General features: G+C 43.2%; 1 protein-coding gene across 2 annotated transcripts in view; it reads left to right on the top strand.

Annotated features, from left to right (window-relative positions):
- TMEM65 (transmembrane protein 65) overlaps window positions 1-27,518 on the top strand; it is a 128,054-nt gene extending 100,536 nt beyond the window's left edge. For both annotated transcript variants that reach the window (XM_068238004.1, XM_068238003.1), the window contains 4 exons: window positions 5,106-5,160; window positions 8,792-8,834; window positions 12,460-12,565; window positions 18,978-27,518. In XM_068238004.1, coding sequence (XP_068094105.1) covers window positions 5,106-5,160; window positions 8,792-8,834; window positions 12,460-12,565; window positions 18,978-19,076 — 303 coding nt within the window. In that variant the 3' untranslated portion in view covers window positions 19,077-27,518. The remainder of the gene's footprint in view (window positions 1-5,105; window positions 5,161-8,791; window positions 8,835-12,459; window positions 12,566-18,977) is intronic.
- The last annotated feature ends 297 nt before the right edge of the window (window positions 27,519-27,815 follow it).

The following is a 27,815-nucleotide window of genomic DNA, read 5'->3' as shown; positions in this document are numbered from 1 at the left end:
GGTGTGTAACCGCATTATAGCTACAGAGAAGTGGAATGTTTTACAATATTCCACTTACCAGTATGTGGAAGCTGTTCTAGCAAATGAAAACCACTAGTTAATCCAGTGATCATTTGTGGCTTTCATTTCCTAGCAGTGTGTAGATCTGCATGCTCTGTTCCTCTGCTTTCTACATAACATCCCGGAGATGCAACAGACTACCTGTAATAGTACACAGAAGTCTCCATGCAAAGGCCCAGGAAACGCCATTAAAATGTTTTTCATTAAATTACATTTTTGCAGCCTATGTCTGTGGCCACACATATTGAAAAGTGCGAAGTTTCAATGGTGACGCCCGTGTACATGCGTAACTCTGCCGTGATTTGTGGACGCATAAAATCCTGATTCCCTGCCGCATGAAATTACAATGTGTGTACAATTTCCATACACTGCTAGCAGGTGCCGGCAGCCTATGGTGGGAGACGCGCATGCGAAAACATGCATAGGATGCAAAAAAGTCATCCATGGGAAAACGTCGGCGTTTTATGTGAAAACAAGTGTGACCTGTTTTAAATTGATTGTCAACCATAAAAACAAATTTCGGTACTTATCCGTTAGCCGGGCGCATCCGGCAGGTGGCGCTAATTACTATTCCCCCTCCAGGCCGACATGGATAGTAGGGAAAGATGTAACTCTGGTGGAGTTTTGTCGCCACCTAGAGGATGCGCCCGGCTAACGGATAAGTACCCAAATTTCATTTTCCCACTGGTCTGTGTTTATTATGTGCCGTGCTCCCCATATTATTCATACCCCTGTCAAATTTTGACTTAGTTACTTTTATTCAACCAGCAAGTAATTTTTTGACAGGAAATGACATGGGTGTCTCCCAAAAGATAAGATGATGTACAAGAGGCATTATTGTGGGGAAAAAAATTATATGATTCCAAATAGTCCAAGCTGTTCTAAAGCATCCTACTTACCCTGATTAATTTGGAACAGCTGTTTTAATCAACTCAACAGGTGAAAAACAGCAGCTCTCTGCAGTTGCTTTGTGGACAGTCACAGCTAAGACAAAGGAGCTCAGTGAGGATCTGCAACTGCGCATTGTGGCTGCTCACAAGTCAGGAAAGGGCTACAAGGCCATTTCTAAATGTTTTCAAGTTCCAGTGGCTGCAGTGCAAAGTATTATGAAAAAATACTAGATGTTCCGCACTGTGGAAAATCTCAGAGGATGTGGTCGGAAGCCAAAAGTGACACCTGTGCTGGCCAGGAGGATAGTGAGAGAGGTGAAAAGGAATCCAAGCATTCCAATATAATCATAAATGTTTCTGCTATAATGAATCTAATCTCAGTCAGCCTGGCTCTATTCTGGTACTTTGCCGGGGAGAGGGAAGCTTGTTATCTCTCCTCCCACATTCCTACTCCTCACGGATTGGCTGAGTGCTGTGGCTGTGAAGGGAAATACACCTCACCCCTGCAGAAGCTGCTGAAATACAATCTATGCTGTTCTCGCGTCTTTCCAAAGCAAGCTAGATAGGATTAAAGAAGCTTAGGAGGGGGACCCCTTCTTTTTGTTTGTTTTTTTAATTTCCCACACTCTGAACGACAACTAAAAATGTTTTAAACAATAGGATACGGTAAGTTGTCAGGGTCCTTATACAGCCTGATTACAACAAAGTGCCTTATTGCGGCTGTATAGCAAGCCCTGACCAAAGAGTTGCCACTTCCACGGGGTTTCCAGGGGTCCGTATGCACTGCGTTTGGACCCCCTGGACACCCTATCATGAAATTCATTGCTCTTTCTTTTGATATATGTAAACTTACACTGCCATTAGGTTGCTACATTACCTGTCATTTACCGCATTTAAATGTATACTTTTTCGTAACTTTAAAATCGATTTTCTCCAAATCTATAAGGTCTTTTTGAAAAAAAAAAAAAAAGACCTTAACGTACCCTGCAAATTTGGCGATTCTAGCTTGTAAGGGGGCTTTGCTATTAACCGCGACAATCGGCAAATATTAAGCGAAAAATAAAAGCTAAATTGTTAGAGGGAATTTTTTTCACTAAAAAATAAGGCGAAAACAATATTGGCATTATTGCTCATCACTGCTTCAGATTACTTTTAAAGGAAAAGCAGTGAAAATCCAGAATCTGTACTAATCCCTTTCCATAGTATCCAAAACTGAAATATAACGTTATATAAACGAAGTCTTATAAATAAGGCTTAGATGGTGAATCTCGATTACCTTGCCTCACCTTTTACCTCAATATATAAACTTTCCCAAGCAACCAGTCTGTTTATGTGACGCCCTCTTCCTTCTGACATCCCAGCCGCCTGGAGTGTTGGAAAGTCTCCTCTGTGTCCCCATCAGAGAGGCCATTGGATAATGGTTTGGCCCAGCTGTTCGGTGAAAGGGAGATGGTTGAAGCTTACGACCTGCCAGCGCTGTCACATATGTGGGCCTCTGCCAGGCTCCGCATTGAGCAGCTGTGAGGATTGACAGTCCCTTCCCAGCCTTTTTATAGTAACACAATCGACTTTCTCATCCAGAAGGTCACGCTCCAAGGAAAGGACCCGCTGAGATGGCCATGCATGACCGGCCAGGCCTCACGCAGGTGACGCGCCGCCGCTAGAGCAGGGATTGCTGGATCCGGGCCCCTTCACAGGCGATTATAGGAACACAACACTGATGTCTTCTGACAGGTTACTTGTTTCCGAAGCCTCTGGGCCGGATTACTGCACAATCTCAGGAGAGCCAAGATGAAGGTCTGAGGAGCTCACAACAGAATATTTCGGCTTAAAGAATAGCTTCAATTTAGTACAAAAATCCAGACATGTCATCGCTGCTCGAGCCGTTCTATAACTGAACAGCTGTTAAAGAGGAACTGTCAGGCATAAAATCAAAAATAAATTCTTTATTTTTATCCGGTAAACAAGTAATTAGGATGATAACCTGGTAATCTAAAAGTTAAAATCACTATTACTTTTCTTGTTGATAGATGATCATTCCCCAGTTTACCTGACTCTTATTTGGTACACACAAAATTTGGTATGCAAAAGGGATGTTGCAAGGCATGCTGGGTTGTCCTTTTTTGCTTCTGTACTTCCCCCTTAGACTTGGCTAATGCTGCCTGATTGGCTGAAGCATTTTCCCCTGCTGTTATCCCCTCCCACACCTCTGTTCCTCTCTGATTGGCCAGTATTTCTCATGCTGAGACGATGTACTTTCTATAGTGGAGGGCGGGCAATCGGGCAGAGGAAACTTAGGGAGGAAATTACATCAGAATTGGCTTCAAAATGGCCACAGTTAAAATGGGAAATGCTAAGAAGGATATTTTTTTTTTTTACTGTAGAAAAATTACTGAAATCAAAACGTGGACAGTGCAATACATATGTTATGTAAGTAGAGCAAGTATTTATCTACTTATATATGTGATTTGTTCAGAGATGGCATGGCTGACCGCTTCTCTTTAAAGAGGAACTTAAAGGGAACCTAAAGTGAGAAGTATATGGAGGCTGCCATATTTTGTTTTCCTAATAAACAATGCAAGTTACCTTGCAGCCCTGCTGGCCTGTTTGGCTGCAGTAGTGTCTGGATCACCCCAGAAACAAGCATGCAGCTAAACTTGTCAGATCTGACAATAATGTCAGAAACAGCTGATCTGCTGCATACTTGTTCAGGGTAAAAGTATTAGACAGAAGATCAGGCAAAATGTTTTAACCACTTCAGCCTTCAGTGTTTTACCTTATGCATCCGAGCAACTTTCACCTCCCATTCATTCGCCAATAACTTTATCACTACTTATCACAATTAATTGATCTATATCTTGTTTTTCCGCTGCCAATTAGGCTTTGTTTGGGTGGTACATTTTGCTAAGAATTATTTTTTCTAAATGCATTTTAACAGGAATATTAATAAAAAGGAAAAAAAATATTATTTCTCAGTTTTCAGCCATTATAGCTTTAAAATAATACATGCTACCATAATTAAATCCCACCTATTTTATTTGCCCATTGTCCCGGTTTTTACACTATTTAAATGTTGTCCCTATAACAATGTATGGCGCCAATGTTATTTGGAAATAAAGGTGCATTTTTTCAATTTGCATCCATCACTATTTGCAACTTAAAATTTAAGAAATAATAGTAATATACTCTTTTGATAGGTAAACCGATAATTTTAAATGTGATTGAATGTGTATATTTATATAAACAAAATGTATGTAGGTGTAGTTTTACTATTTGGCCACAAGATGGCCTCAGTCATTTTTTTGTTTTTCATCCTGTAAGTGAGTGCTCTTGCTTACAGGAAGTGAAGGGAGGACGTGAAACTTAGAAAAATCGCGGCTTTTCAGAGAAGCTTTCAGTTTTTCATACGGAGACTTAGATCAATGAATGGGAACTGTGGTCCCATTCATTCATCTCTGGGGTAACGGAAGGCTGCGGGAGCGCGCGAGGGGCCAGCGGCAGTTAGTGCAGCCTATCTGGACGAGTAAATCTGTCCAGATAGGCTAAAGTGGTTAAAGGAAATAAATATGGCAGCCTCCATAGCCCTCTCACTTCAGGTTTACTTTAACCCGTTCCGGACCACCTCACTGAAATCTACATCCTGTTTATGTCCGCTTAAAGGAAACCAGAGACCAAATTTAAAAAAAAAGTTATATATACACCTGGGGCTTCCTCCAGCCCCATTAGCATGGATCGCTCCCATGCCGCCTTCCTGCGCTGCCCGCAGCTACGGTATCGGGTCCCGTTAGTTCTACGAGTCATGGCCAGTCTGCGCAAGAGAAGGATATGAATTTTTCCTTTTAAAATAGTACCAGTTGCCTGACTCTCCTGCTGATCGCGTGTCTCTAATACTTTAAGCCACAGGCCCTGAACATGCATGCAGATCAAGTGCTCTGACTGAAGTCAGATTGGATTAGGTTCCCTTTAACCTCCCCCCCCCCCCCCCCCAAGAAAAAGAGACTATTGCCTTGTAAATGTTTTCGTACAACTTATGGCGGTCGGGTGTTTTTGAGCTGTTGTGGGGCTGAGTTGTGATGTATGCTCAGTGAATGTTTGAGTCTTCATTCCCATTCCTTACCTTCCCATTAATTCTGGGCCTGTATTCTTTCTTTACAGGGAACACAAATAGAATTCCACATCGGTGCCCTTTTAGGAATTTCCACGATGGCAGGTAAGTGTGAACCAGGCGTGAGATGTTCTGCAGTATTTTACCCCGCAAAGAACTTCCAGCAACATCGGTATTCTTAAGAGACTCCGTAACAAAAATTGCATCCTGTTTTTTATCATCCTACAAGTTCCAAAAGCTATTCTAATGTGTTCTGGCTTACTGCAGCACTTTATACTATCACTGTCTCTGTAATAAATCAACTTATCTCTCTCTTGTCAGACTTGTCAGCCTGTGTCTGGAAGGCTGCCAAGTTCTTCAGTGTTGTGGTTCTGCTATGAACTCCCCCTTTCAGGCCCCTCTCTGCACACTGCCTGTGTGATATTTAGATTAGTGCAGCTTCTCTCTGCTCTCTTATCTTTTACAAGCTGGAAAAATCGTCCTCTGAGCTGGCTGGGCTTTCACATACTGAGGAAATTCAGACAAGGGCAAAGCTGTTTGCAGGAAGAAAAGAGCAGCCTGAAACTTCAGTGCATGAGAGATGCAGGGGGAAAGAAACACACAAATGATCTCTTGAGATTCAAAAGGAAGGCTGTATACAGCCTGCTTGTGTATGGATGTATTTTCTATGTGTAGACATGCTGTACATCAACCTACTTCCTGTTTTGGTGGCCATTTTGTTTATAAACAAACTTTTTAAAACTGTTTTTAACCACTTTTAATGCGGCGGGGAGCAGCGAAATTGTGACAGAGGGTAATAGGAGATGTCCCCTAACGCACTGGCATGTTTACTTTTGTGCGATTTTAACAATACAGATTCTCTTTAAAGGGAACCTAAACTGGGAGGGATATGGATGTTTCCTTTTAAACCTATACCAGTTACTTGTCAGTCCTGCTGATCTCTTTGGCTGCAGTAGTGGCTGAATCACACGCCTGAAACAAGCATGCAGCTAATCCAGTCTGACTTAGAGACGCAGGATCAGCAGGAGAGTCAGGCAACTGGTATTATTTTAAAAGCAAAAATCCATATCCTTCTCAGTTTAGGTTCCCTTTAAATGTTATCTTCTTGTTGTGTGAGATGAGGCTTCTGCAAACAAACATCCTGCCTGTAAAATTTCATCACATGACCGAAAGCAGTAGTCATCCGATCTTGATTAGCCAATTTTACTATGTCCATGACAATTTACACACACGATGGCCTTTATACAATTAACTTTTTGTCATGAGTTTTTTCCCCAGAAGATACTCAGGATAAAAGGGAATTGGATATGGGCCAATCTGTTGAAAGTATTCAAAATCTCTTGATTCTCATACTATATGGAAGTAGTAACATTGGCCAGGGAAGGTTGGATGTGTGTATGCACCTTTAGTTACAGGCCCTGTGGCTGGAGCTGCTGCTGGTTGGGGGAGGGCACAGACTGAACCCATCCTTTCTCCCCTTATTACTCCGCCCCTTTCAAGCCACTTTGTTGTGCACCTCTGTTGTCCTTCCTCACACCTTCATAGCAACAGTACACATCACTCGGAGCAATTTTGGGTACCTGGAGTCGGTGGCTTCATAAACTGAGAAGTCGGATGATTTTTGTACCGACTCCACAGCCCTGCTGTATACCACTGGGCTTCGAATTATTGTCTGAGGGATGAGGTCCTGACGGGGCCGGATTTACCATAAGGCTTTGCAGGCACCTGATGATGGAAAGGCGGCGCACTTCCCTCTCCGAGCGCCTCCCTCCTTTCCTATGCAGAGTCCTGATGAGAGTGTAAATGAGAGGTTACTCACCCTGCTCTCGTCATCCCACTGACGAAATCTCCCTTCAGTCAGGGGCACATCTAGCTACCTAATACTTGGGGGCATCACTAGCTATTTAATATTGAGTGTACCTCTGGCTACTTAACACTAAGGTGCACCTGTAGCTACCAATCCAATCCAAAAAATGTGCTTTATTGGCAGGACCAAATACATTTAGCATTGCTACCTATGACGGGCAAGGGAAGCAATGGAGAAGTGACAACTGGGACAGCTAGCACACTTGTGGTGCGGTACTGCTGGGATTTGTAGGCTCATGAGGGGTGAAGTCTAAGGTGCCAGGACATCTGTGCCTATAGGCTCTTGTGAGGTAAATCTGGGCCTGGGTCCTGGACTGTTCTCTTATCTGCCTGTTTCTGCGGCTGTGCTAATTTTTGTGCACAGAATGCAGACCTTATCATTATATCACATCCAGTGAGCTTATGTTGGATAATCTTACCGTCCGGAAGAGATGGCTGGCGATCTGCGGCTTTCCGCCGGGGTCCTCTATAAGAAGCAGCGTTGCTATTACAGGAGCAGTGCAGGACAGATCCTCCCGCCTGTCACATCCGGCTGCCACGCGACTCCAGGGACAGAGCGAGACACAAACGCTGGACAGCAGTCATAAAAGAATCATTATCTGATCTGCGCCGGCGCTCCCGGGTGGCTGCGTCGTCTGAAGCTGCGTCAGCCTTATAAATGTAACCTGTCAAAATCCAGACTCTGCAGACATCAGCCTGACACTGTGCAAATTCTCCCATTCACCCCGAGCTCATTATTAGCGAGAAAACAGAAAGCTTCAGACAAGAGAATGTTTACCATCCGTGAAGCCAAGAAAAGAGAATGCTCCTTCAGCAGGGAGGATGTCACAACCAAAGTCATCTCTGTGACAATGACCTGTGACTGTGACAGAAACTTCAGGCCTTGTTTATAAAGTGTGCTAAACCAGGGGCCTAATAGTGCAGTATAATGCTCCATAGAATAGAACATGTTGCATATGGGGGGGGGGGATACAAGCAGCATGTCTGTACAGTGATCATTCTTAAAAGGACCTCGGAAGGAGACCTATGGAAGCTGACATATTTATATATTTTAAACAATACCAGTTGCCTGGCAGTCCTGCTGATTTTTCTGGTCAGTAGTGTCTCATTCAGATTTCTGGTCAGTAGTGTCTCATCGATGCAGGCGTTTTGCGATTAGCGCCAATTGCAAACATTTTACCTGCAGCATTTTTGGAGCGATTCAGAAGCAATCGCGGTACAGTGCTTATAAAGCGATGACCGCGATCGCTCTGAAATCGCGGAAGTGTCCAGTGATTTTTACCGCGCTAATCGCGGTAAAATCACTCCCGTAAAAAGCTAGCGATAAGCGCTAGCGTTTTGCTATTTTCTGATGTGAATGGGACCTTATTGCAAGTGTGTAGGCCACTTAACTCGTGGGATGGTTAACCTCCTTGGTGGTAATCCCGAGCTAGGGTCGGCGGAAAACCACAACTCAGAGCGGTAATCCCGACCTCTGCTCTGGGTAGCCCCCGGAGGCTGTGTGTATAGCACGCAGCGGGCGTTTCTCCATACCTCCCGGGGATCCCGACGTCGGCCGCCATTCTACTTCCTCTTTTCCGGGGCTCTGCTTTCTCCTGGTAAGATCGCCGGCTGTCGTTATGACGACAGCCGGCAATTTCACTTTAGAGTTGCAGCGCCACCCGGAGGATGGAGGCATAACTGCAGCGCAGGTAGGTGAGTGATTGTAAAACTGCTGCAGATCTCCCTGGCCGAAGGATTTTTTTTTCCAGGTTTTAGGGTCTGAAAGTGTGTGTGTGTGTAATTTGCAGCCCTAATCCAGACAGACAGTGCATTTCATCATTCAGGTGTTATTGCGCATAACAGCGTCTGTCTTGTTTCTGTCTTGCAGCTGCTGCTTTGGGTAACCTGGTGTCGGATCTCGCAGGATTGGGGTACGTACCTCTGTGATTAAAAATCAGATTAAACCATCTCTGCAGTTCTTGCCGTATAGATTATGTGTTATAGGTGTACAGTGTTGTGGTAGGCCTAATAGATGACAAGAAGCTAGACACTGAGACAGACACTCCCGCTGCACTCTCTTATAGAAAGTTACTTAAAGGGAACCTAAAAAAAAATAGTTCGACTTACCTGGGGGTTTCTACCAGCCCCCTGCATCCGTCCTGTGCCTGCGCCGTCACTTCCCGATGCTCCTGTCACCCCCAGCACCCCTCTTTTAGCTGGATGCGCTGCACCGGTATATTCACGTCCTGATTGCGCTTCCCGTGGATGGGAGTGCTCTGCCCATGCGCAATACAGGGGAATCTTTACTGCACGGTACTCTCCCGGTGAGGGGCGTGATTGAGGATGCATTCCCAGTGGCCACAGAGTCGCCTGGCGGAAAGAGGGGCACTGTGGGGGACTAGATCATCGCTCCGTGACAGCGCGGGCACAGGGCGGCTGCAGGGGGCCAGTAGAAGCCCCAGGTAAGTTAAAGGGAACCTAAACTGAGAAGGATATGGATTTTTCCTTTTAAAATAATACCAGCTGCCGGACTCTCCTGCTGATCCTGTGTTTCTAATACTTTTAGCCATGGCCCTTTAACAAGCATGCAGATCAGGTGCTCTGACTGAAGTCTGACTGGATTAGCTGCATGCTTGTTTCAAGTGTGTGATCCAGCTACTACTGCAGCCAAAGAGATCAGCAGGGCTGCCAGGCAACTGTCATTGTATAAAAGGAAACATCCACATCCCTCTCAGTTTAGGTTCCCTTTAAACTGTTTTTTGTTTTTTCTCATTTGCTATAAGGTGGCCATGAATGATACAATTTACTGAACGATCATTTACGAATGATTCTTTCTACGAACAATTATGAATAATCGTTTGGGACCACTAATGGACATTCAGATCGATTTCATTAATCTGATCAGATTGGTTAGGAAACTTTTGTCCATTATTGGTACCAAACTATAATTTACAATAGTTTATACGGAGATCCGATCGTAAACGATCGTTAAGTAAATTGTATCATTAGTGGCCACCTTTAAAGCGGATCCGAGATGAAAAACTAACTATAACAAGTAACTTGTCTATATAAAGTTTAGATTTAGTTTAGTTTACACAGCAAATCTAGCTGCAAACAGCTTCAATAGTTTATGATTTATTCCTGCGATACAATGAGGCAGCCATGTCCTGTTTGTCACATTGCCACAGGCTGAGGGCTGGAGATGCTATCAGCTTGCCTGTGTGTAATGTGACAAATTCAGTCCCTTCTCCTCCCCTCTGCCTCTGAAATCTCTGACTAGTAACCTCCTCCTCCTGCCCAGACTGAGCTGAGCTCCCATAAGCCCTTGCTACAGTGCCAAGGCACTCTAAAAAGCTGTGGGTGAGGCTTGTTTCGTTTATAGGGAATTAGAGTATTTAAACAAAACAAAAAAGTATTTGGCTTGAGGAATACCCTATAAACTATATGAAAGGAACACAATTATGCAATGAGTAAAAGTTTATGTCGGATCCACTTTAAATTCCCTTTTGAGCGGTATATATAGAGTACGTAACAATACAGTACATAATCACAGGTCCCCTTCAGTGATGTGTATGACAAAGACATTTCTTGATCCAGAGAATAATGTCTATGAGGCGAAATATATTAGACAGCCAGAGAGCAGTCAGCTTTTAAAGCAGGAAAAATAGTCAAGTGCAAAATCTAACTACACACATCTAATCTTTGCCACTGACTGGCTAATTTTACCACCGCCATGTAGTATGAGAGCTTACCGGCAAAACCTGTTCATCGTATTTAAAGGGGAACTTCAGCCTAAATAAACATACTATTATTAAGTTACATTAGTTATGTTAATTAGAATAGATAGGTAATATAATATTTTACCCACCCTGTTTTAAAAGAACAGGCAAATGTTTGTGATTCATGGGGGCTGCCATCTTTGTCATGGGGGCTGCCATCTTTGTCATAGGGGCAACAATCTTTTTGGTTGAAAGGAGGTGACAGGGAGCATTAGACACACTTCCAACTGTCCTGTGTCCTGATCACCCCTCCCAGCTGCACACACTAGGCTTCAAATGTCAAATTCAAAATGTCAAAAAAAAAAATGCACCAAAACAGCAGAACGAGAGCAACAACATCAGAAATCCCATCATCCTTTGCACAGCATAAGGGGAAAACTGCCCGGGCAGTTTTCTTCTGTGCAGCTAAAAATGAGGCTTGTATAAGAGAAACAAAGTTCTGATGCTGTGAAACTGTTAAAGAAACACCAAGCCTTTTCAGTGCTGCTGAGTAGATTTTTAGTCTGGAGGTTCACTTTAATATCATAGTACATGGAAGAGGTAAAATTGGCCAGTCAAGATTGGATATATGTACTTGGCTTAAAGTGAAACCGTAACCAAGGATTGAACTTCATCCCAATCAGTAACTGATACCCCCTTTCCCATAAGAAATCTTTACCTTTTCACAAATGGATCATCAGGGGGCTCCGGATGGATGATGTTGTGGTGAAACCCCTCCCACAGTGTGATGTCATGGCCATGATCCTGACATCTCACAGTGGAAGCCATGTGGGAAATTACAGCTGTTTCCATCTGCCAAAAAAAATCAAGCAGCATCTCCTTCCACTGACATCTCCTGCCAGCAGTAAAAATGTCACCATGTGATAAGTGTCAGAATGTAAATCAGGGAGAGGAAAGATTTTACGATGGGCAAACACTGACAATGATTTATACATAATTATTGTAAAAATGAAGCACTTTTGTGCATTACGTTATGTTCACTGGAGTTCCTCTTTAGGCATTCGGGCAACTTTGTAAAGGGCCATATTGTAATTGCTAAACAGGTTGGTCAGAGCATGATTTAAACGGTCGGTCTTGCGAGCTCTGAAGCTCAGCTTAACCCCAAAGGTGACCACACACCATACAATTTTTTTTTTTATTCAAATTTTGGTTCTATGTGAGCAGTCTGATCCAATTTTCCAATTGATCGGAAGTTTCAATCAGAATCTTCGAGGTACCCACATGTATATTTGAGATTGCCGTAATTTCGGGATAAAAGATTGTAAACTCTGAAAAAAAAAATTGGTTGGTTAGAAAAATCAAGAGAAAAATGTACTGAGTAGTTACATACAATTTCACAATCCACCACACACATTCAATTCTTGATAAAATTGGTCTGAATTTTCCAACATGTCCAATCGAAAAAAAAAATAGAAAAACAGGAAATTCGATCGGATTTCTCGATTGAAAAAAAAAAAAAAAGCTTTCGATTTTTCAGGACAACTAATCGTATTGAAGTGGTGTAAAATTGGGTCTTTTAAAGGTGGCCACGCACCATACAATTAAAAGTTAGATCGCTGCCATGAAGTATGAATTCTACAGCAATGTCTTTATTGTAGGAAAAGGCATTTAGGGCAGATGACAGAACTCTAGTAGTCTTTTCAGAGTCGGGCGGCCTGCTGCAGTCACCAAGCCTTCCTCCTGACCCAGTCGCAGTCCAGCTTGTATTGGGAGGCATGTGGGTTTATTTTTACCTATTAATGTTTGAAATTCTAAAATGAATTGTGTTGTTTGTCAGGCTGGCCGGCTACGTTGAAGCAATATCTTCACGGCTGGGTTTACCGATCCCCGACTTGTCCCCTAAACAAGCAGACATGCGGCAGACCCGTGTTAGTGCGCATTTGGTAAGTGCAAGGTACTTTTGTGTCTTTCTATGTCACGGTATTAGTTATTTCACCAGATATGATTTCAGATCGAAATTGTGTCTGCGCCAATCCAGAATGCACACTGTTTGAACCTGCAACTAACGCTCCGAGTCATCTCAACACTACAGGGTCCTTCTTTATTCCTGTATCACTTCTAACTGCTGGTTACCTCATGTTCAGTTCTATAATAATCTTGTAATGCACTCTTTTTTTCTGTTAGTAAAGAAAAAATGATCTAAAATCCTTTCAAGCGGGCTCCCCCCAACACATGCATGTGGGCAAGCCTGAAAACTACAACTTCTGATATAAGGAATTGTTTGTGTAGTACGGATAAGGAATAGAACATCAGCAGCAAAGAAAAGAGCCTCATATTTTTATTTTCACTTTTATGTAGCGTCATTATTTTTGTCATATTTGCAGCTTACAAACCACACTTTGTATTTTAAAGCGGTCTGACACCCAGCATTTCAAATTTGCTCAAAAGATTGCTTACAGCTTAGAAACTATTATGCCAGATTTTTTTTTAAGCAGAAATTCACTGAATGGGTTAAACATGACATTTGTTTTCATTTAGCTAGAAATCCGTGTCTGAGGTTTAGATACAAATGTATCTTTGTTTGGAATGCAAATAGACCTCTGAAAAGCCTGTCTGGGAAGCCCTCTGTGCTCTCTCAGAGAGGTGTTTGTTTATTTACATTGTAAATGATACATTTGTATCTAACCCTCAGCACAGACGCAGATTTCTAGCTAAATGCAACACTAAAATGTCATGTTTACCCATTCAGTGAATTTCTGCTTAAAAAAAAAAATCTGGCATAATAGTTTCTAAGCTGTAAGCAATCTTTTAAAGCAAAGTTGATTTGCTGGGTGTTAGACCACTTTAAGCTCTAAAACAGTGCAGTGTTAATTACCTTTGAACTTTACTGCTTTAAAACCTTATCTCAAGCTGTCTCTCACGGTTTCTTGGCTGTTTAAGTGCTTTAGAAAACAGGACTGTAGCTCAGAGAAGCTCTTTTGCATAGAGAACAACTGATGTTTCTTAACTCTTCCTGTACTAAAAATAATATGAGACTCTTGTTTGCTACTAGTTTTCTATTTCTTAGCTGTACTACACATAAAATTCATGATCTCATTAGTTTGTTTTAGCTTCAGGTTTGCTTTAAGCATTGCTGCAAAATGGACGTTTATAAACCCTCCATTTTGCACTAAGTGCTTGAACTCCCTTTCAGGAGGTGGGTGGGTTCATGAAATCCTTTCTCTGACACTTTGTGGTGCATTCTGCATCTGGATGACGGTTTCTGATGTGTAACGCAGACGTTTGCTCTCACTGCTAGTCTCCTGCACGTCAATAATTCAGCTTCGTAAATGGCATCTGATTAATTGGTCCTGACATACAGTGACAGCAATCAATAGCGCTGGGAATGAACGTCGTTATCCCTTTATCTCCGGGCAGCTCCATTACTGCAGAGAAATACAGCGTCATGTTCTGGCACAGATTATAACCCATGATATTGTTCGATTATACAGCAGCATGGCATCAGTTTCTACAGCAGCGTGGCGTCAGATTATACAGCAGCGTGGCCTCAGATTATACAGCGGTGTGGCGTCACATTGTACAGCAGCGTGGCGTCAGATTATACAGCGGTGTGGCGTCAGATTATACAGCAATGTGACATCAGATTCTACAGCAGCGTGGCCTCAGATTATACAGCAGCGTGGCCTCAGATTATACAGCAGCGTGGCCTCAGATTATACAGCAGCGTGGCCTCAGATTATACAGCAGCGTGGCCTCAGATTATACAGCAGCGTGGTGTCAGATTATACAGCGGTGTGGCGTCACATTGTACAGCGGTGTGGCATCAGATTATACAGCAGCGTGGCCTCAGATTATACAGCAGCGTTGCCTCAGATTATACAGCAGCGTGGCCTCAGATTCTACAGCAGCGTGGCCTCAGATTCTACAGCAGCGTGGCCTCAGATTCTACAGCAGCGTGGCGTCAGATTCTACAGCAGCGTGGCCTCAGATTATACAGCAGCGTGGCCTCAGATTATACAGCAGCGTGGCCTCAGATCATACAGCAGCGTGGCCTCAGATTATACAGCGGTGTGGCATCACATTGTACAGCAGCGTGGCCTCAGATTCTACAGCAGCGTGGCCTCAGATTCTACAGCAGCGTGGCGTCAGATTCTACAGCAGCGTGGCCTCAGATTCTACAGCAGCGTGGCCTCAGATTCTACAGCAGCGTGGCGTCAGATTCTACAGCAGCGTGGCATCAGATTATACAGCAGCGTGGCCTCAGATTATACAGCAGCGTGGCCTCAGATTATACAGCAGCGTGACCTCAGATTCTACAGCAGCGTGACCTCAGATTCTACAGCAGCGTGGCGTCAGATTATACAGCAGCGTGGCGTCAGATTATACAGCAGCGTGGCGTCAGATTATACAGCAGCGTGGCCTCAGATTATACAGCAGCGTGGCCTCAGATTATACAGCAGCGTGGCCTCAGATTATACAGCAGCGTGACCTCAGATTCTACAGCGGTGTGGCATCACATTGTACAGCGGTGTGGCATCAGATTCTACAGCAGCGTGGCCTCAGATTCTACAGCAGCGTGGCCTCAGATTCTACAGCAGCGTGGCCTCAGATTCTACAGCAGCGTGACCTCAGATTCTACAGCAGCGTGGCGTCAGATTCTACAGCAGCGTGGCGTCAGATTCTACAGCAGCGTGGCGTCAGATTCTACAGCAGCGTGGCGTCAGATTCTACAGCAGCGTGGCGTCGGATTCTACAGCAGCGTGGCGTCGGATTCTACAGCAGCGTGGCGTCAGATTCTACAGCAGCGTGGCGTCAGATTCTACAGCAGCGTGGCGTCAGATTCTACAGCAGCGTGGCGTCAGATTCTACAGCAGCGTGGCGTCAGATTCTACAGCAGCGTGGCGTCAGATTCTAAAGCAGCGTGGCGTCAGATTCTACAGCAGCGTGGTGTCAGATTCTACAGCAGCGTGACCTCAGGTTATACAGCAGCGTGGCGTCAGATTCTACAGCAGCGTGGCGTCAGATTCTACAGCAGCGTGGCGTCAGATTCTACAGCAGCGTGGCGTCAGATTATACAGCAGCGTGGCGTCAGATTATACAGCAGCGTGGCCTCAGATTATACAGCAGCGTGGCCTCAGATTATACAGCAGCGTGGCCTCAGATTATACAGCAGCGTGGCCTCAGATTATACAGCAATGTGGCATCAGATTATACAGCAGCGTGGCGTCAGATTATACAGCAGCGTGGCCTCAGATTATACAGCGGTGTGGCCTCAGATTATACAGCAGCGTGGTGTCAGATTATACAGCAGCGTGGCCTCAGATTATACAGCAGCGTGGCCTCAGATTATACAGCAGCGTGGCCTCAGATTATACAGCAGCGTGGCCTCAGATTATACAGCAGCGTGACCTCAGATTCTGCGGCAGCGTGGCCCCAGATTATACAGCAACATGACGTCAGATTATACAGCAGTGCGGCGTCAGATTATACAGCAGTATAGTGACGTCAGATTATACAGCAGCGTTGGTTAGATTATAGTATTAGTTGTGTATGATGATTATCTGTGTTTCAGACTGTACAGAGAGACTTGTATATTTCTTCTCCCGCGTATAAATAATTGACATCTCCAGTATTCTCGGTGCGTTTGCCAGAGCAGTAATGCTGTGCCCAGAGATATGTGGACACAACGTGTTTATAGAGCATTGCACAGCAAGCGCAGCATATGCACTGCTAAAACCGGAGGCTCATGGGAATGGTCCAGGCCAACGATCTAGTTACTCAGGAAAGAGAGGACCAAAGGGAATGCTTGAGATTTAAAGTCCAATATTATGTTCTTCTGTATTAGAAAAACTCTTTTTAGCTTACTTGCTCCCTTTTCCTCACTCCTTTACTTTATTACACTGTCTTGCTTTCTCCATCTCTGTCTTGTCCCACTTTCAAACTTGTGTGCTCACTTTAACATGTATTTTGCATCCTCTGTGTGCTCTCTTTCCCCTTCTTTTAACCACTTAATGTCAACTGGACTTGTATATACAACCAGTTTTGTTGTGAAGATTGCACGACCAGTTTGTTACTAAATCAGGCACATGTGGTGTCATTTTAACAGTGACAAGTTGTAGAATACATTTAGTTGTGTTTTTAAAGCTTGGACCCACTTGACATAAAAAGTAGATAGGGACAAACTCAATCCAACATAAGTCATTTTCAAAATAATGATCAAACTTGGGACATAGACATATGTAGTAACATTTTAACTGTGATAAGTAGTAGAATAGATTTTAGTGTTTTAGGGTTGAGGCCCATGTCTTGTGTATTCTTTTTAGTCACAAACTGAATTAATTAAATTTTCAAGTCTTCTGTACCAAAATAAAAGATTTGTAAAAAGTGAAGGAATATAAAAGAAAATACAAATATTGTTATCTTAGGTACTTGGCTTTTTGAAGTAAGTGTCCAAGCAAAAAAAAAATCCACTTACCTGGGGCTTCCTCCAGCCCGTGGCAGCCGTCCTGTGCCCTCGGCTTCTGCAGCGAAGGACACCGGGAGCCACCGGAGCTGCGGCGAGGGCACAGGACAAACTGCCAGGGGCTGGAGGAAGCCCCAGGTAAGTGCATTTTTATTTTTTTTATTAGCTTGGATGTTTCCTTTAAATATGTGTGCCTTGGTCTTCTAATATTCGATAATGTACAATGAGATAGCAAAACAACACAAAACAGACTAGGAACATAATCTAAAAAAATCTAAATCTATAATTTACTAGGAACATAATCTAAAGGTTGTAATAAACAGGATGGATAAGCAAATACAATTTGTAGGTTTAACTTATAGTTAGCGCTGTTTATTGTAAAGGTATAATAGAGCATACATATGAAATCGCCGCTGGGAGACTTGGGCACAGGATACAGCCGGTATATGGCTTATCCTGCTGCTGCACAAGTCCCGGTGGCATTAATTACTATTCCCCCTCCAGGTCCACGTGAATAGTTGGGAATTGTATAATTCAGCTTCCAGCAATTGCTGGAGGCCGAATTACAGTGTTTTAATTGTAACTTCAGCTCAGTCTTCTGACTGCTCCAAAGTTACTCACATTGTGCCGCTAAAGCCGTTATTCCTATTACGGTCTATGGTGGCGCTCCATAATGGATGTAAATAGAGAAATAGTGGGGGGGGGGGGGGTTCTATTTTTTCCCTTATTTTCTCTTTAATATGCATAGAAAATAAGGTAGTTACTGAACAAAAATATCACCCACTAAAAGCCTAATTTGTCCTGAAAAAAAAAACAATATATAGATCATTTGGGTGTGATAAGTCTGGTCCTGAAGTGGTAAGACAACTATCAGTAAGCAAGTGTTCTAAAACCACAATGTACAAGTAACGTCTACATATTTTTTTAATAGCTGTGTAAGCAAGTTTCTACTTTTGATGTTAAAAATCAGAGCCAATAGCCGTACTTTGGTTTGTGTAGATTTTAGCTGCATCCACTAGCGGAGGTGATCCTTTTTCTGTTTGAAATATACTTCACAGCCAGTGCTGGTCTCTGCATCGCTCAGAAGACTACAGACTATATTTCTTTGATAGGGAAAGATAAGTATTGTGTGAAACCTTTCACCAAGGCAGGCTTTTTACATAGACTGTTTACTAGCAGATAAGACATACATTTCTTTCTGCTTCGTGCTGCACACCAGTTCTCATCAGACACTTCAGCTCTCCCTGACAGCCTCACATGTTATCTGTGCTCATGTTATACAGCTCATTCACAGAGAAAATCAGCATCTAGTGAGACCTGCCGTCACAAGCAAAAGCTAAAAATCACACACAGGGTTAACAAATGTAGGGAGAGGGATTACTCTCCTCCCCTCATGATTCACTGGTCCAACGCCTGTCCATCAGTTAGGCACTTTTAAAACACTAAAGGAAGTGATAAGCAGGTGGAGATATACAGCAGTACTTAGGAACTCCTGAACAAGCTATTCTCATCCCAGTTTAAAATACATGTTTATTGATATTTGTCCTTAGACTATTTAGTCTTCTTTGTTTTATCTCCTGTTACTTTGGCTATTGGGCACAAGACTACTCTTTCCATGATTCCTAGCCTGGACTTTTGTCTGCTCATACGCAGCTGACATTACTGTGTCTCCATGGCTGGTGTCAGTTTGTAGTTCTGCTGATTATTGCGGGGCATTACAAACGTAGCACAAAGATGACCTGTAGTTTAACCACTTAGGTACATAGGACTCAGTGCACTTTAATTGCCACTTTTTCGGTCTGCTCATGTATTTGAATCACTTGGTCATTTTTAAGCCAGCTAACAAATATGTGATATCTTTTTTTTATTTTTTTTTTCCCCGTCTTCTGCAGGGTAAAGCAATAGGCGTGGCGATTGGCTGCCTGCTAGGAATGTTCCCGCTGTTTTTCTTCGCAGATGAAGAAAAGGAAAAGACAGAGAAGAAGAAGTGAGGTTTCCGGTCCTGGTAATTTGGTACCTCAGCGAAATATGCAGCCCTTACTTTTACCGTCATCCGAGGAATCACAAATACCGCCTGTAGCCGGGAACAAAAACTTCTTCATATGGCATGATCCCCGAATCCCGGCCTTCATGTCCTATTACCAGAAGTCTCTACAGCGCACAACTAGCAAATTACTTATTTATCTTCTTTTTCACCTCCTTGGGATCTTCCATCATGGGGTGGTTTTACATGCTGGAAGAAGATGGACCTTCTCCGGCAACAGGTCCTCTGGTGTCTGGACCCCCACGCTAGAAACAGAAGCCACGGACATTACCAGGCGGGGAAAACTGTCCACCATTCAGCTGAATGGGGACTACAAGTCCCAGCATGTTGTGTCAGTGTATGCAGTCCCTTGTAGTCCACCAACAGCTGGAGGGTTTCTGGTTCCCATATTTACACTAAGCAGTTACTTTTTATATTTACAATGCAAGAAGATGTATTATTATAGCGTACAATAATGTGGAATGAGCAGATCGGCCAAAACGGATACGTTGGTGGAGTTGTTGGTTTGGATGGATGGCAGAGGGTTAAATCATCCACCGGCTTCTTAGATCTCTCATTGACTCTTGCAGGAAAAACTCTATATGGAGATACGTGCTCCACCCCTTCCTGTGTCCATTGCAAGGACTAGCCCCCTGCATGTTCAGGAAAGCCTATGTATAGGAGGTCCCAGCTCCACCCCTTCCTGAGTCCTTGACAAGGGATATTCCTCTTCATGTTTAGGAAAGTCTACGTATAGAAGGTCCTATCCCCTCCCCTTCCTGAGTCCATGACAAGGGACATTTCTCAGAAAATGTGCGTCCAGGAGCACACACCAGACCCAATATTTGAAGCGTGTGCCCAGATCCTCACCCTTGTACCTCAGGGTCCTTGTGCAACATCAACTTGAAGGATCGGCACCACAGGCAGTGACAGTTTCTACCTCTGTGGCCTTTCTCAAGTTGTGAAGGGGCAAACACATAATATCACAAAACCCAACACCATTAAATACTATTAGCACCATCCCTCAGTCTATGTGTAGGCGGTCCCAGCCCCACCCACTTCCTGAGTCTATGATAAGGAATAGTCATCTGCATGTTCAGGAAAGCTTATGTATAGAAAGTCCCAGCCCCACCCATTCCTGAGTCCATGATGAGGCCTATCCCTGTGCATGTTCAGGAAAGCCTGTGTATAGAAGGTCCCAGCTCCACCCATTTCTGTGCCATTGACAAGGTTTATCGCTCTACATGTTGTTCAGAAAGAACCTGGAGTAGGACGGGTTACTTGGATAGCTCCACCCCTTCCTGTCCCCTATATCCATGATTAGGCCTGTTACGCTGCATGTTCAGGATGATCTGTGTACAGAAGTTTCTATCTCCCCTCTACATGTTCCTGAAGACCTTTATGTAGAGATCCTGGGTGCACAATGAGGGATCTCGCCCTATATGTTTACATTTTCATTTATTTTATCATAAAAATCCTTTTTGGTTGAACAAATGAGATGCTGTACCCTCCAAGTCAGCTGCGAATGTTGCTGAGGGGGTTAGTGGACTTTTATTAAAAACCTATATGGATAACATGTCGATGCAATACAAGGCATTCTATAACTGTTATGAAAAGTTGCCTTTCCATTCCAGTCTGCTGCAAGATATAACGGACATGCCTGGAATTCAATAGATGCCTCTATACAAATATGGTAACGATCCACAGTTTGGTGTACAAAAAGCCCCCAAGGACTAATTTCTCTGGTAGTGTCTGGAAAAATCCTAAGTAAGAGGCATAGGGAACAGTCAGAATCTGAGCGGCAGTGATAAAATGGTGAAGTGGATGGAGTGGTCTGGTGTGCACAGGTCCTCATTATAATTCAGCTTTAGTGGACTTAAAAAAATCCCTTAAAGGTAACTCACCCCCTTGACATCACCAAGAGCCGCCATTCCCGATCGCGTGATGTCATTCACGGGTTGATAGCAGTGTCATGGAAAATACAATTTTTGTCTAATTGGAGGGGGAAAAATGTATAGTGTGTGGCCAACAGTATATTGTGAATAGGTAAGTGGGATTCTGATATCCTTCCAGATGTGAATATTCCCTATAAATGAATGCTCCATACAGAAAAACCAAAGGGGTTTTAGACTAATACAGTAGAATCCCTTTATAGTAAACTCCAAGGGACCAGGAAATGTAGTTTACTATATCAGAAGTGGTCATACATTGTTTATACAGACGCATTTGCTGGGACCTGAAGACTGAGTTTACTATAGCCAAAGGTTTACTATATCAGTTTACTATAACGAAATTCTACTGTACAAAACTGAGGTTTGAGTCCCTGTCCCTTGTGGACTGTCATGGAGGAAGCAGAATCTGGCTTGTCTACAAAGCTATATCGGACAAATAAAAAAGGAACTTTTAATAACATGCATTTGTAAAGTGATTTGGGTATAAGTGATATACATCATGCTATTTTTGGGACAGATATAGCATTGCTGACTTCCTTTTTAAAGTGAGGGTAAAGCCAAAAAAAGTTTGATACTTACCTATGCACAATGAAGGCTGTGGACCCCATAGAGCCTTCCCTGTCCTCTCTTGTACCCCTCGTTCCAGCGCCATCACCCCGCTTACTTTTCTGCCTTGGGAGGCTTCGGAAGAACTCATGTCCCTGACTGCTTCCAAAGACAGGTGGCTCCGTACTACCCATGTGCGCGTGTAAGCATGTCACGCATGCGCAGTACGGAGCCGCCCATCTTTGGTAGCACACGGTGTCACAAGTGTTTCCGAAGCTTCCAGAGGGCTCACAGACGTGTATCCAACCAATTGATTGAGTACACACAACGGGAGCCGGCACTGGAGCGAGCGAGGAGCTGGAAGGCTCTATAGGACCCAGAACCTTCCCTCTCCATAGGTAAGTATCTGACTTTTTTTTCTGTCTTTACACTTACTTTAAAAAATATCAGAATCGGAATATATCATAATCATTTATTTTGCCAAGTTCAAATGGGATTGTATCCGGAATTGGTTTTAGCTCTTAAAGGTTCTGGAAGGATGGGGGAGATATAATTGTCCGAAAGTCAAGAGCCGAGGCTGGAGGTAAGTGGTTCGCTTGAGAGAGATTTAAGAAGCTGGTAGATGATTTGGCCCCCCTCACACGCGCCGACTTACCTGAACGATTAATTTTAGATAGACTCAGCTGAACTATACAGGAGATATTTAACCCTTATGGAGCAAAAGGTAACCTTACTGTTAACTGTATCCTTAGCTGCAGCAAAGTGAAATGCAAGTATAAGGCTTGGCCATACACTAGTCAATATTTTCAGACTCCCCACGTGATGCATAGTCTGGGTAGCCCCTCCCCACGTGATGCATAGTCTGGGTAGCCCCTCCCCATGTGATGCATAGTCTTGGTAGCCCCTCCCCACGTGATGCATAGTCTGGGTAGCCCCTCCCCACGTGATGCATAGTCTGGGTAGCCCCTCCCCACGTGATGCAGAGTCTGGGTAGCCTCTCCCCACGTGATGCAGAGTCTGGGTAGCCCCTCCCCAGGTGATGCAGAATCTGGGTAGCCCCTCCCCACGTGATGTAGACTCTGGTTAGCCCCTCCCCACGTGATGTAGACTCTAGGTAGCCCCTCCCCACATGAGGCAGATTCTGGGTAGCCCCTCCCTACATGATGCAGATTCTGGGTAGCCACTTCCTACATGATGCAGACTCTGGGTAGCCTCTCTCCACGTGACATAAGCAAATAGTAGAACACCCTTAATTGACAAGGCAGTATTACTGCCCCTTATACATAGATAATTGTACGTTATGCACAGGCACAAAGTTTTTAAATTCACTAATAAGTTTATTTATTTTAAATTTATGTTTCTCACACCTTTACACAACCAGAAGGGGTCCAGAGTTCTATGCTATGATGTAATGTAGCATCTTGCCCCAGAGCACTCTGGGAGATCAACTGATGCCACTGCTCGCTACACAGATCCGGGATAAGGACATCCCACAGTGATCCGCCTTGCCAGCAGTAAAGATGACAGCATTAAAACCAGGTCTGGGAAGGTTTTATGATGGGCAATTATGGACTTAAATGGTTTATAAGTGAATATTGCAAAAAAAAAATAAGCAATTTAATCAACAAATTATATTCAGTGATGTTCCTCTTTATGCGTTGCCATAGATCTCACTGCAGTGTTCTCACTGGGCTGTCCCTTGGCTGGTCTATACTCGCCTTACCATGTGCTGAAGTGATAACAATCTATACAGGGAAGATCAGGAGCTCAGAGGAGACGGTCTAGAGGTGTGAGTAGGGATGGCCAATAAGATGCAAATAATTTTGAGTGGATGCTGGATTATGCAAATGTTATATGCAAATGTATGCAGCTTGAAAATGAACCAATCAAATCCTACTGAGGTAAACATTGGTTGGTCCATTTTCAAGCTGCATAAATTTGAAGGGAACATTTGCATAATCCTGCATCAACTCAAAATGATTTACATCTTGTTGACCAATTCCTAGGTGTAAGGTGGAGAGGGAACAGCATAGAACACATTTTTTCATGTAGGGATCAGCACACACACCGTAGAAGGTTTACTGTTAAAGCATAGCGGATCAGTTTATATTGTCTGTACTGGGGTGACATGCTTGAAACTGAATTAAATGAAGTATGCAAATATATTGCATTAATGAACAGGGAGTAATGTTAATACATTTAACCACACTTCGGTCTGTGTTCATGAGCACTTTAAGTATCTCCTGTATAATTTAGTCCCGTCCTGTCCCGTAAACCTTGTGTGGATCCTCTGCTTTCTCCTGTAATGTACGCATTTTCTTTTTGCATGTTTTACTATTTCGGGTGCTCAGTACTGACTATAGCATGATGTGTAGGAGAGCTCCAGTCATAGCTGATTATTTAGCTTTGGGTGGAGGAAGATGCGGCCGTCAGATATTGCTGAGCTTGCAAAGTACATGACCTTGAAGAGGACCTGTGACATCAACATTTGTAATTGCATATTGCCCTGTAAAATGGTAATAACCGTGAAGTTGCCCCGTCTGAAACAGCTGTCTATCCTTTTTATTAACTTGTCTTCCTTGTTATCTATTTGGAGTGTTGGGCTCTTTGTCGGCTGTTTAACACTGTTAATGCTGTCTAATATCATCAAAAGTGCTGACCGGATTACATGAAAAAAAACTAAAGCTTTATAAATTGCATTCTAATACTGGAGAGAATTTTTTGGCAACATGGGGTTTATATTAGACAGCCTCACTGGGGTCTTCCATCCTGACACTGATTTTAAAGGCAATACAGATAAATAACAGGATGGACTGCTGTCCCAGACTTGTAAAAGTTCACTGTAAAAGCATTTTCAGAGTGGATGTTACTACAAATGGCTGTCTGTGGCTGGTTCACTTTGAAGTCATGCATTATAGATACTAACTAGGCTGATTTGTCTTTTTAAATAATCCTTGTTGTTACTAAAGGGCAAGGTTCTCCTTGAAGGTAAATCACAGTTGAAACTTCCCTTCTGCTCCAACAGATCAGCCACACTATTAAAACTCCTAAAAACTGACTTTATAGATTCACTTTTGCTTTCTACTGGAGCCTTATCACATGACTGTGCTGGCAGAAGCTATGCCTAATGCTGGGAATACACGGTTCGTTTTTGCCTTCGTTTAAACCTTCGTTTCGATTGTGCCTTTTGTCCTTTTCGATCCCGAAATAATCGGTCATACGGTTAATATCACCACCCACGGTTTCGTCTTTTTTTTTCGATTCTGATGGTTTCGTTTTTCCAATGATCGAAGGCTGCAAAGAAACGAAACGAAAATCCCTTTTTACAGGGACGGACTAGCATAAACGAATATATAATCGATCTGAACAGCCATCAAGCCTACCAATGGCTCGATTAGATGGATAAAGAGAGATAATATCAAACATGTTCGATCACTAGTCGTTCGTTTTTGGGGTCTATTAATCGAAACTATAATGAGATTATGACTATTTTCACATACGTTTTCAACACTCGATTCGTTTACCGAACGAATCGAAGGTTTAAACGAAGGCAAAAACGAACCGTGTATTCCCAGCATAACTCTGTTCTCCCTGGAATGAGGAATTATGTCCTTTGATGTAGAAAGAGTAGATGATGAGGCTCAGTTTGCTAAGCAAGCAGAAGAGAAGCTTTTTATGTGAACTGCACTGATTGTAATCAGCAGGCTGCTTTTTAATCATTAAACAACTGAACTGGATAATCAAACAAAATGGTCAGGCTTCTATTATCAGTTTTACTATATAACCTGTGTGAGGGATAGGATAAGTACATGGATAACATTACTCTGGGACAAAGATTAGTAGGATAAATGTATGTGAAATAAGTAGTTGGGAGACATATATTTTATCGTATTTCTAGACTGTATTACCCTTTAAACAGAATATTCAATGTTAAGAAAACAAGAGGTAAGTGCCCACACTGGCTTCCTGTATATTTGGGCAACTGTGGTGTTTGGAGCTCCACCCCTTCAGTCTCATCTCCACCCTCTAAATCCCGCCAATACAGAGGACTTATACCCTGTGCGATGCTCCACTTCAAGATGACCCATTATTCTTCTGTCATACTTCACATGGCTCAATAGGGCACATGTGTTGCCAAATCGCATTATTTTTGGTTAAGCTTCCGGACCAGGTTAATTGAAATCTACTCCCTGTTCGGGACCTGTTATCCCTGCCAGGGCGTATATTTCAGTTAGCCCGCTGCACGCTACCACCAATCAAGCCGCAGCAGAGCTCAGTGAGCCGGTCAGGAGCCCATTTCATTGTGATCACTGTGATGGCTGAGCAAATACTTCTATTCCATTGGCAAACATGGCTGCCTCCGATCTGACATGTGCCCTGTTGATGTGTGTTTTCATTGAGAAGAAAAGGCGAGAGACCCAGCTGTGTATTGGATAACGTTATAGTCATGCTAGATTGGTCTCGCCCAAAACCAAAAAGTTACTCATTGTTTGGGGTGTCCTTCAATGTCAGTGGTCTCCTCTGCAGAGATCGGCCAAATTGGAAAATCTTGACCAACTTTGGTTTGCTGTTCTTGCCTGTCCACCTCCCCCCTTCACCAAGCAAAGAGAGGCTCCTGCAATAAAAGTGACCATTGGGAAACTGTCACCCAGAATGATCGCAAAAGATTGGAGGTGACATTTATCCGGTGTGTGTATGTAGCTGTGGCTGATTTTCCACCAGTGGGTAGATCAGTACAACAGCCTCCACCCGATACCTGGCTGGTAGAAGTCAGAGAGCAATGCTAATACTAGCGTCCATGCTAATTGTATGTAGCTTTGGAATTTGACCAAAATCTGCAGGAAATGTTTGGACTGGCTGTTAGCATCTCATTCATCGTGTGGAGTGGACATCCAAGTAAAAAAAGCAGTCACGGGTTTGTTTAAGCTGTTGATGCAATCCAGATACACTGCTGTTCTTAATACTCTCCACCAAAACCTTCAAAGGAATTGTCTCGACCTCTTGACCGGCAGAACTAATTGTGCTGTAAATTCTTGGAATACTTTGATGTCTCTCAACTAGCAGAGGATGTAGAAACTGAAAGCAGAAGTCCTCTGTTATTGTCTCACACTGCCCACTCGTGACAACATTACAGCAGTACTAATTGGTAGCAAGGAAATGTAACAAATTTTAAAAAATGTGCTAAAATAAATTGGCCTGGAACACTTGCAATACTTTAAATAAATTGTCTATGAAAAGGTTAAAACCCATTAAGTAGAAGCTTCATCCACTTTGCAATCTTATGTTCATGCCTTAGTTTTTGGACAGAAGCTACAAAGTTTAAAGGAAATCTAAGGTTGGGGGGTGAGGTTACTTTCACTTACCTGGGGCTTTTTCCAGCCCGCTGTACTCTATAAGGTCTCTCTGTGTCCTCCAGGTCATCTTTGTTGTGCCGCTGCCCTCCTCAGGAATATGTGTTCTATTCTTGATCACGCTCCCACGGCCAGAAGCACGATGAAGGGGGTGCACAGCTGGAATAGTGCATGCTCAGCTAGTCTTGGAATTCAGGGGACATCAGCTCAATGAAGGGGACACAGAGGGAGGGTCCTTATAAACTATGGGGGGCTGAGATAAGCCCTAAGTAAGCAAAAGGTAAACCTGTTTTTCCCCCACCTCGGGTATCCTGTAAACATTTTTCTGTGTAATATACTTCCATTTTTTGGTGACTTTTCAAAAATGATGGGAAAATTAAAAAAATGTATTTATTATAATGTTTAAAAGAATGTTTAAAAGTAAAGAAAGTTTATCTTGTTGTATGTTTTTACCACAGCCCTGTGGAGGTGGGTGCGATACGAAAGTGTAACGCTAGCGTATAGCAGACCGGTCCAGAGTTTTATATTGTAAAGACGGTGATTAAACAGACATTGAAAGCAGTTCTTCATTCGTTCTCGGTGTGTGTGTTTGTGTGTCTCTGTCTGATAAACCTTATCACTGCCCTTTCATAAAGAAAAAGCTCACGGCCATTTCATAAAGAAAAACCTCAGTGTCGGCCAAAACCTATAACTAAAGCTATGTGCAGATGCTCAACAAAAGTCGTTTGAAATGGCCGAAGAGCAAAAAATTTCACAGTATCGACACAATTGTGTAAAAAAAAATTTATAGCTGAAAAACTGATATAGGGCATTTTGCCTGACCCATCTGGCAGATAAACGCAGACGACTGTTGGGCAG

This window comes from Hyperolius riggenbachi, chromosome 5, assembly GCF_040937935.1.
Source record: "Hyperolius riggenbachi isolate aHypRig1 chromosome 5, aHypRig1.pri, whole genome shotgun sequence".
NCBI lineage: Eukaryota > Metazoa > Chordata > Amphibia > Anura > Hyperoliidae > Hyperolius > Hyperolius riggenbachi.
This window is presented reverse-complemented; position numbering and strand designations above follow the sequence as displayed.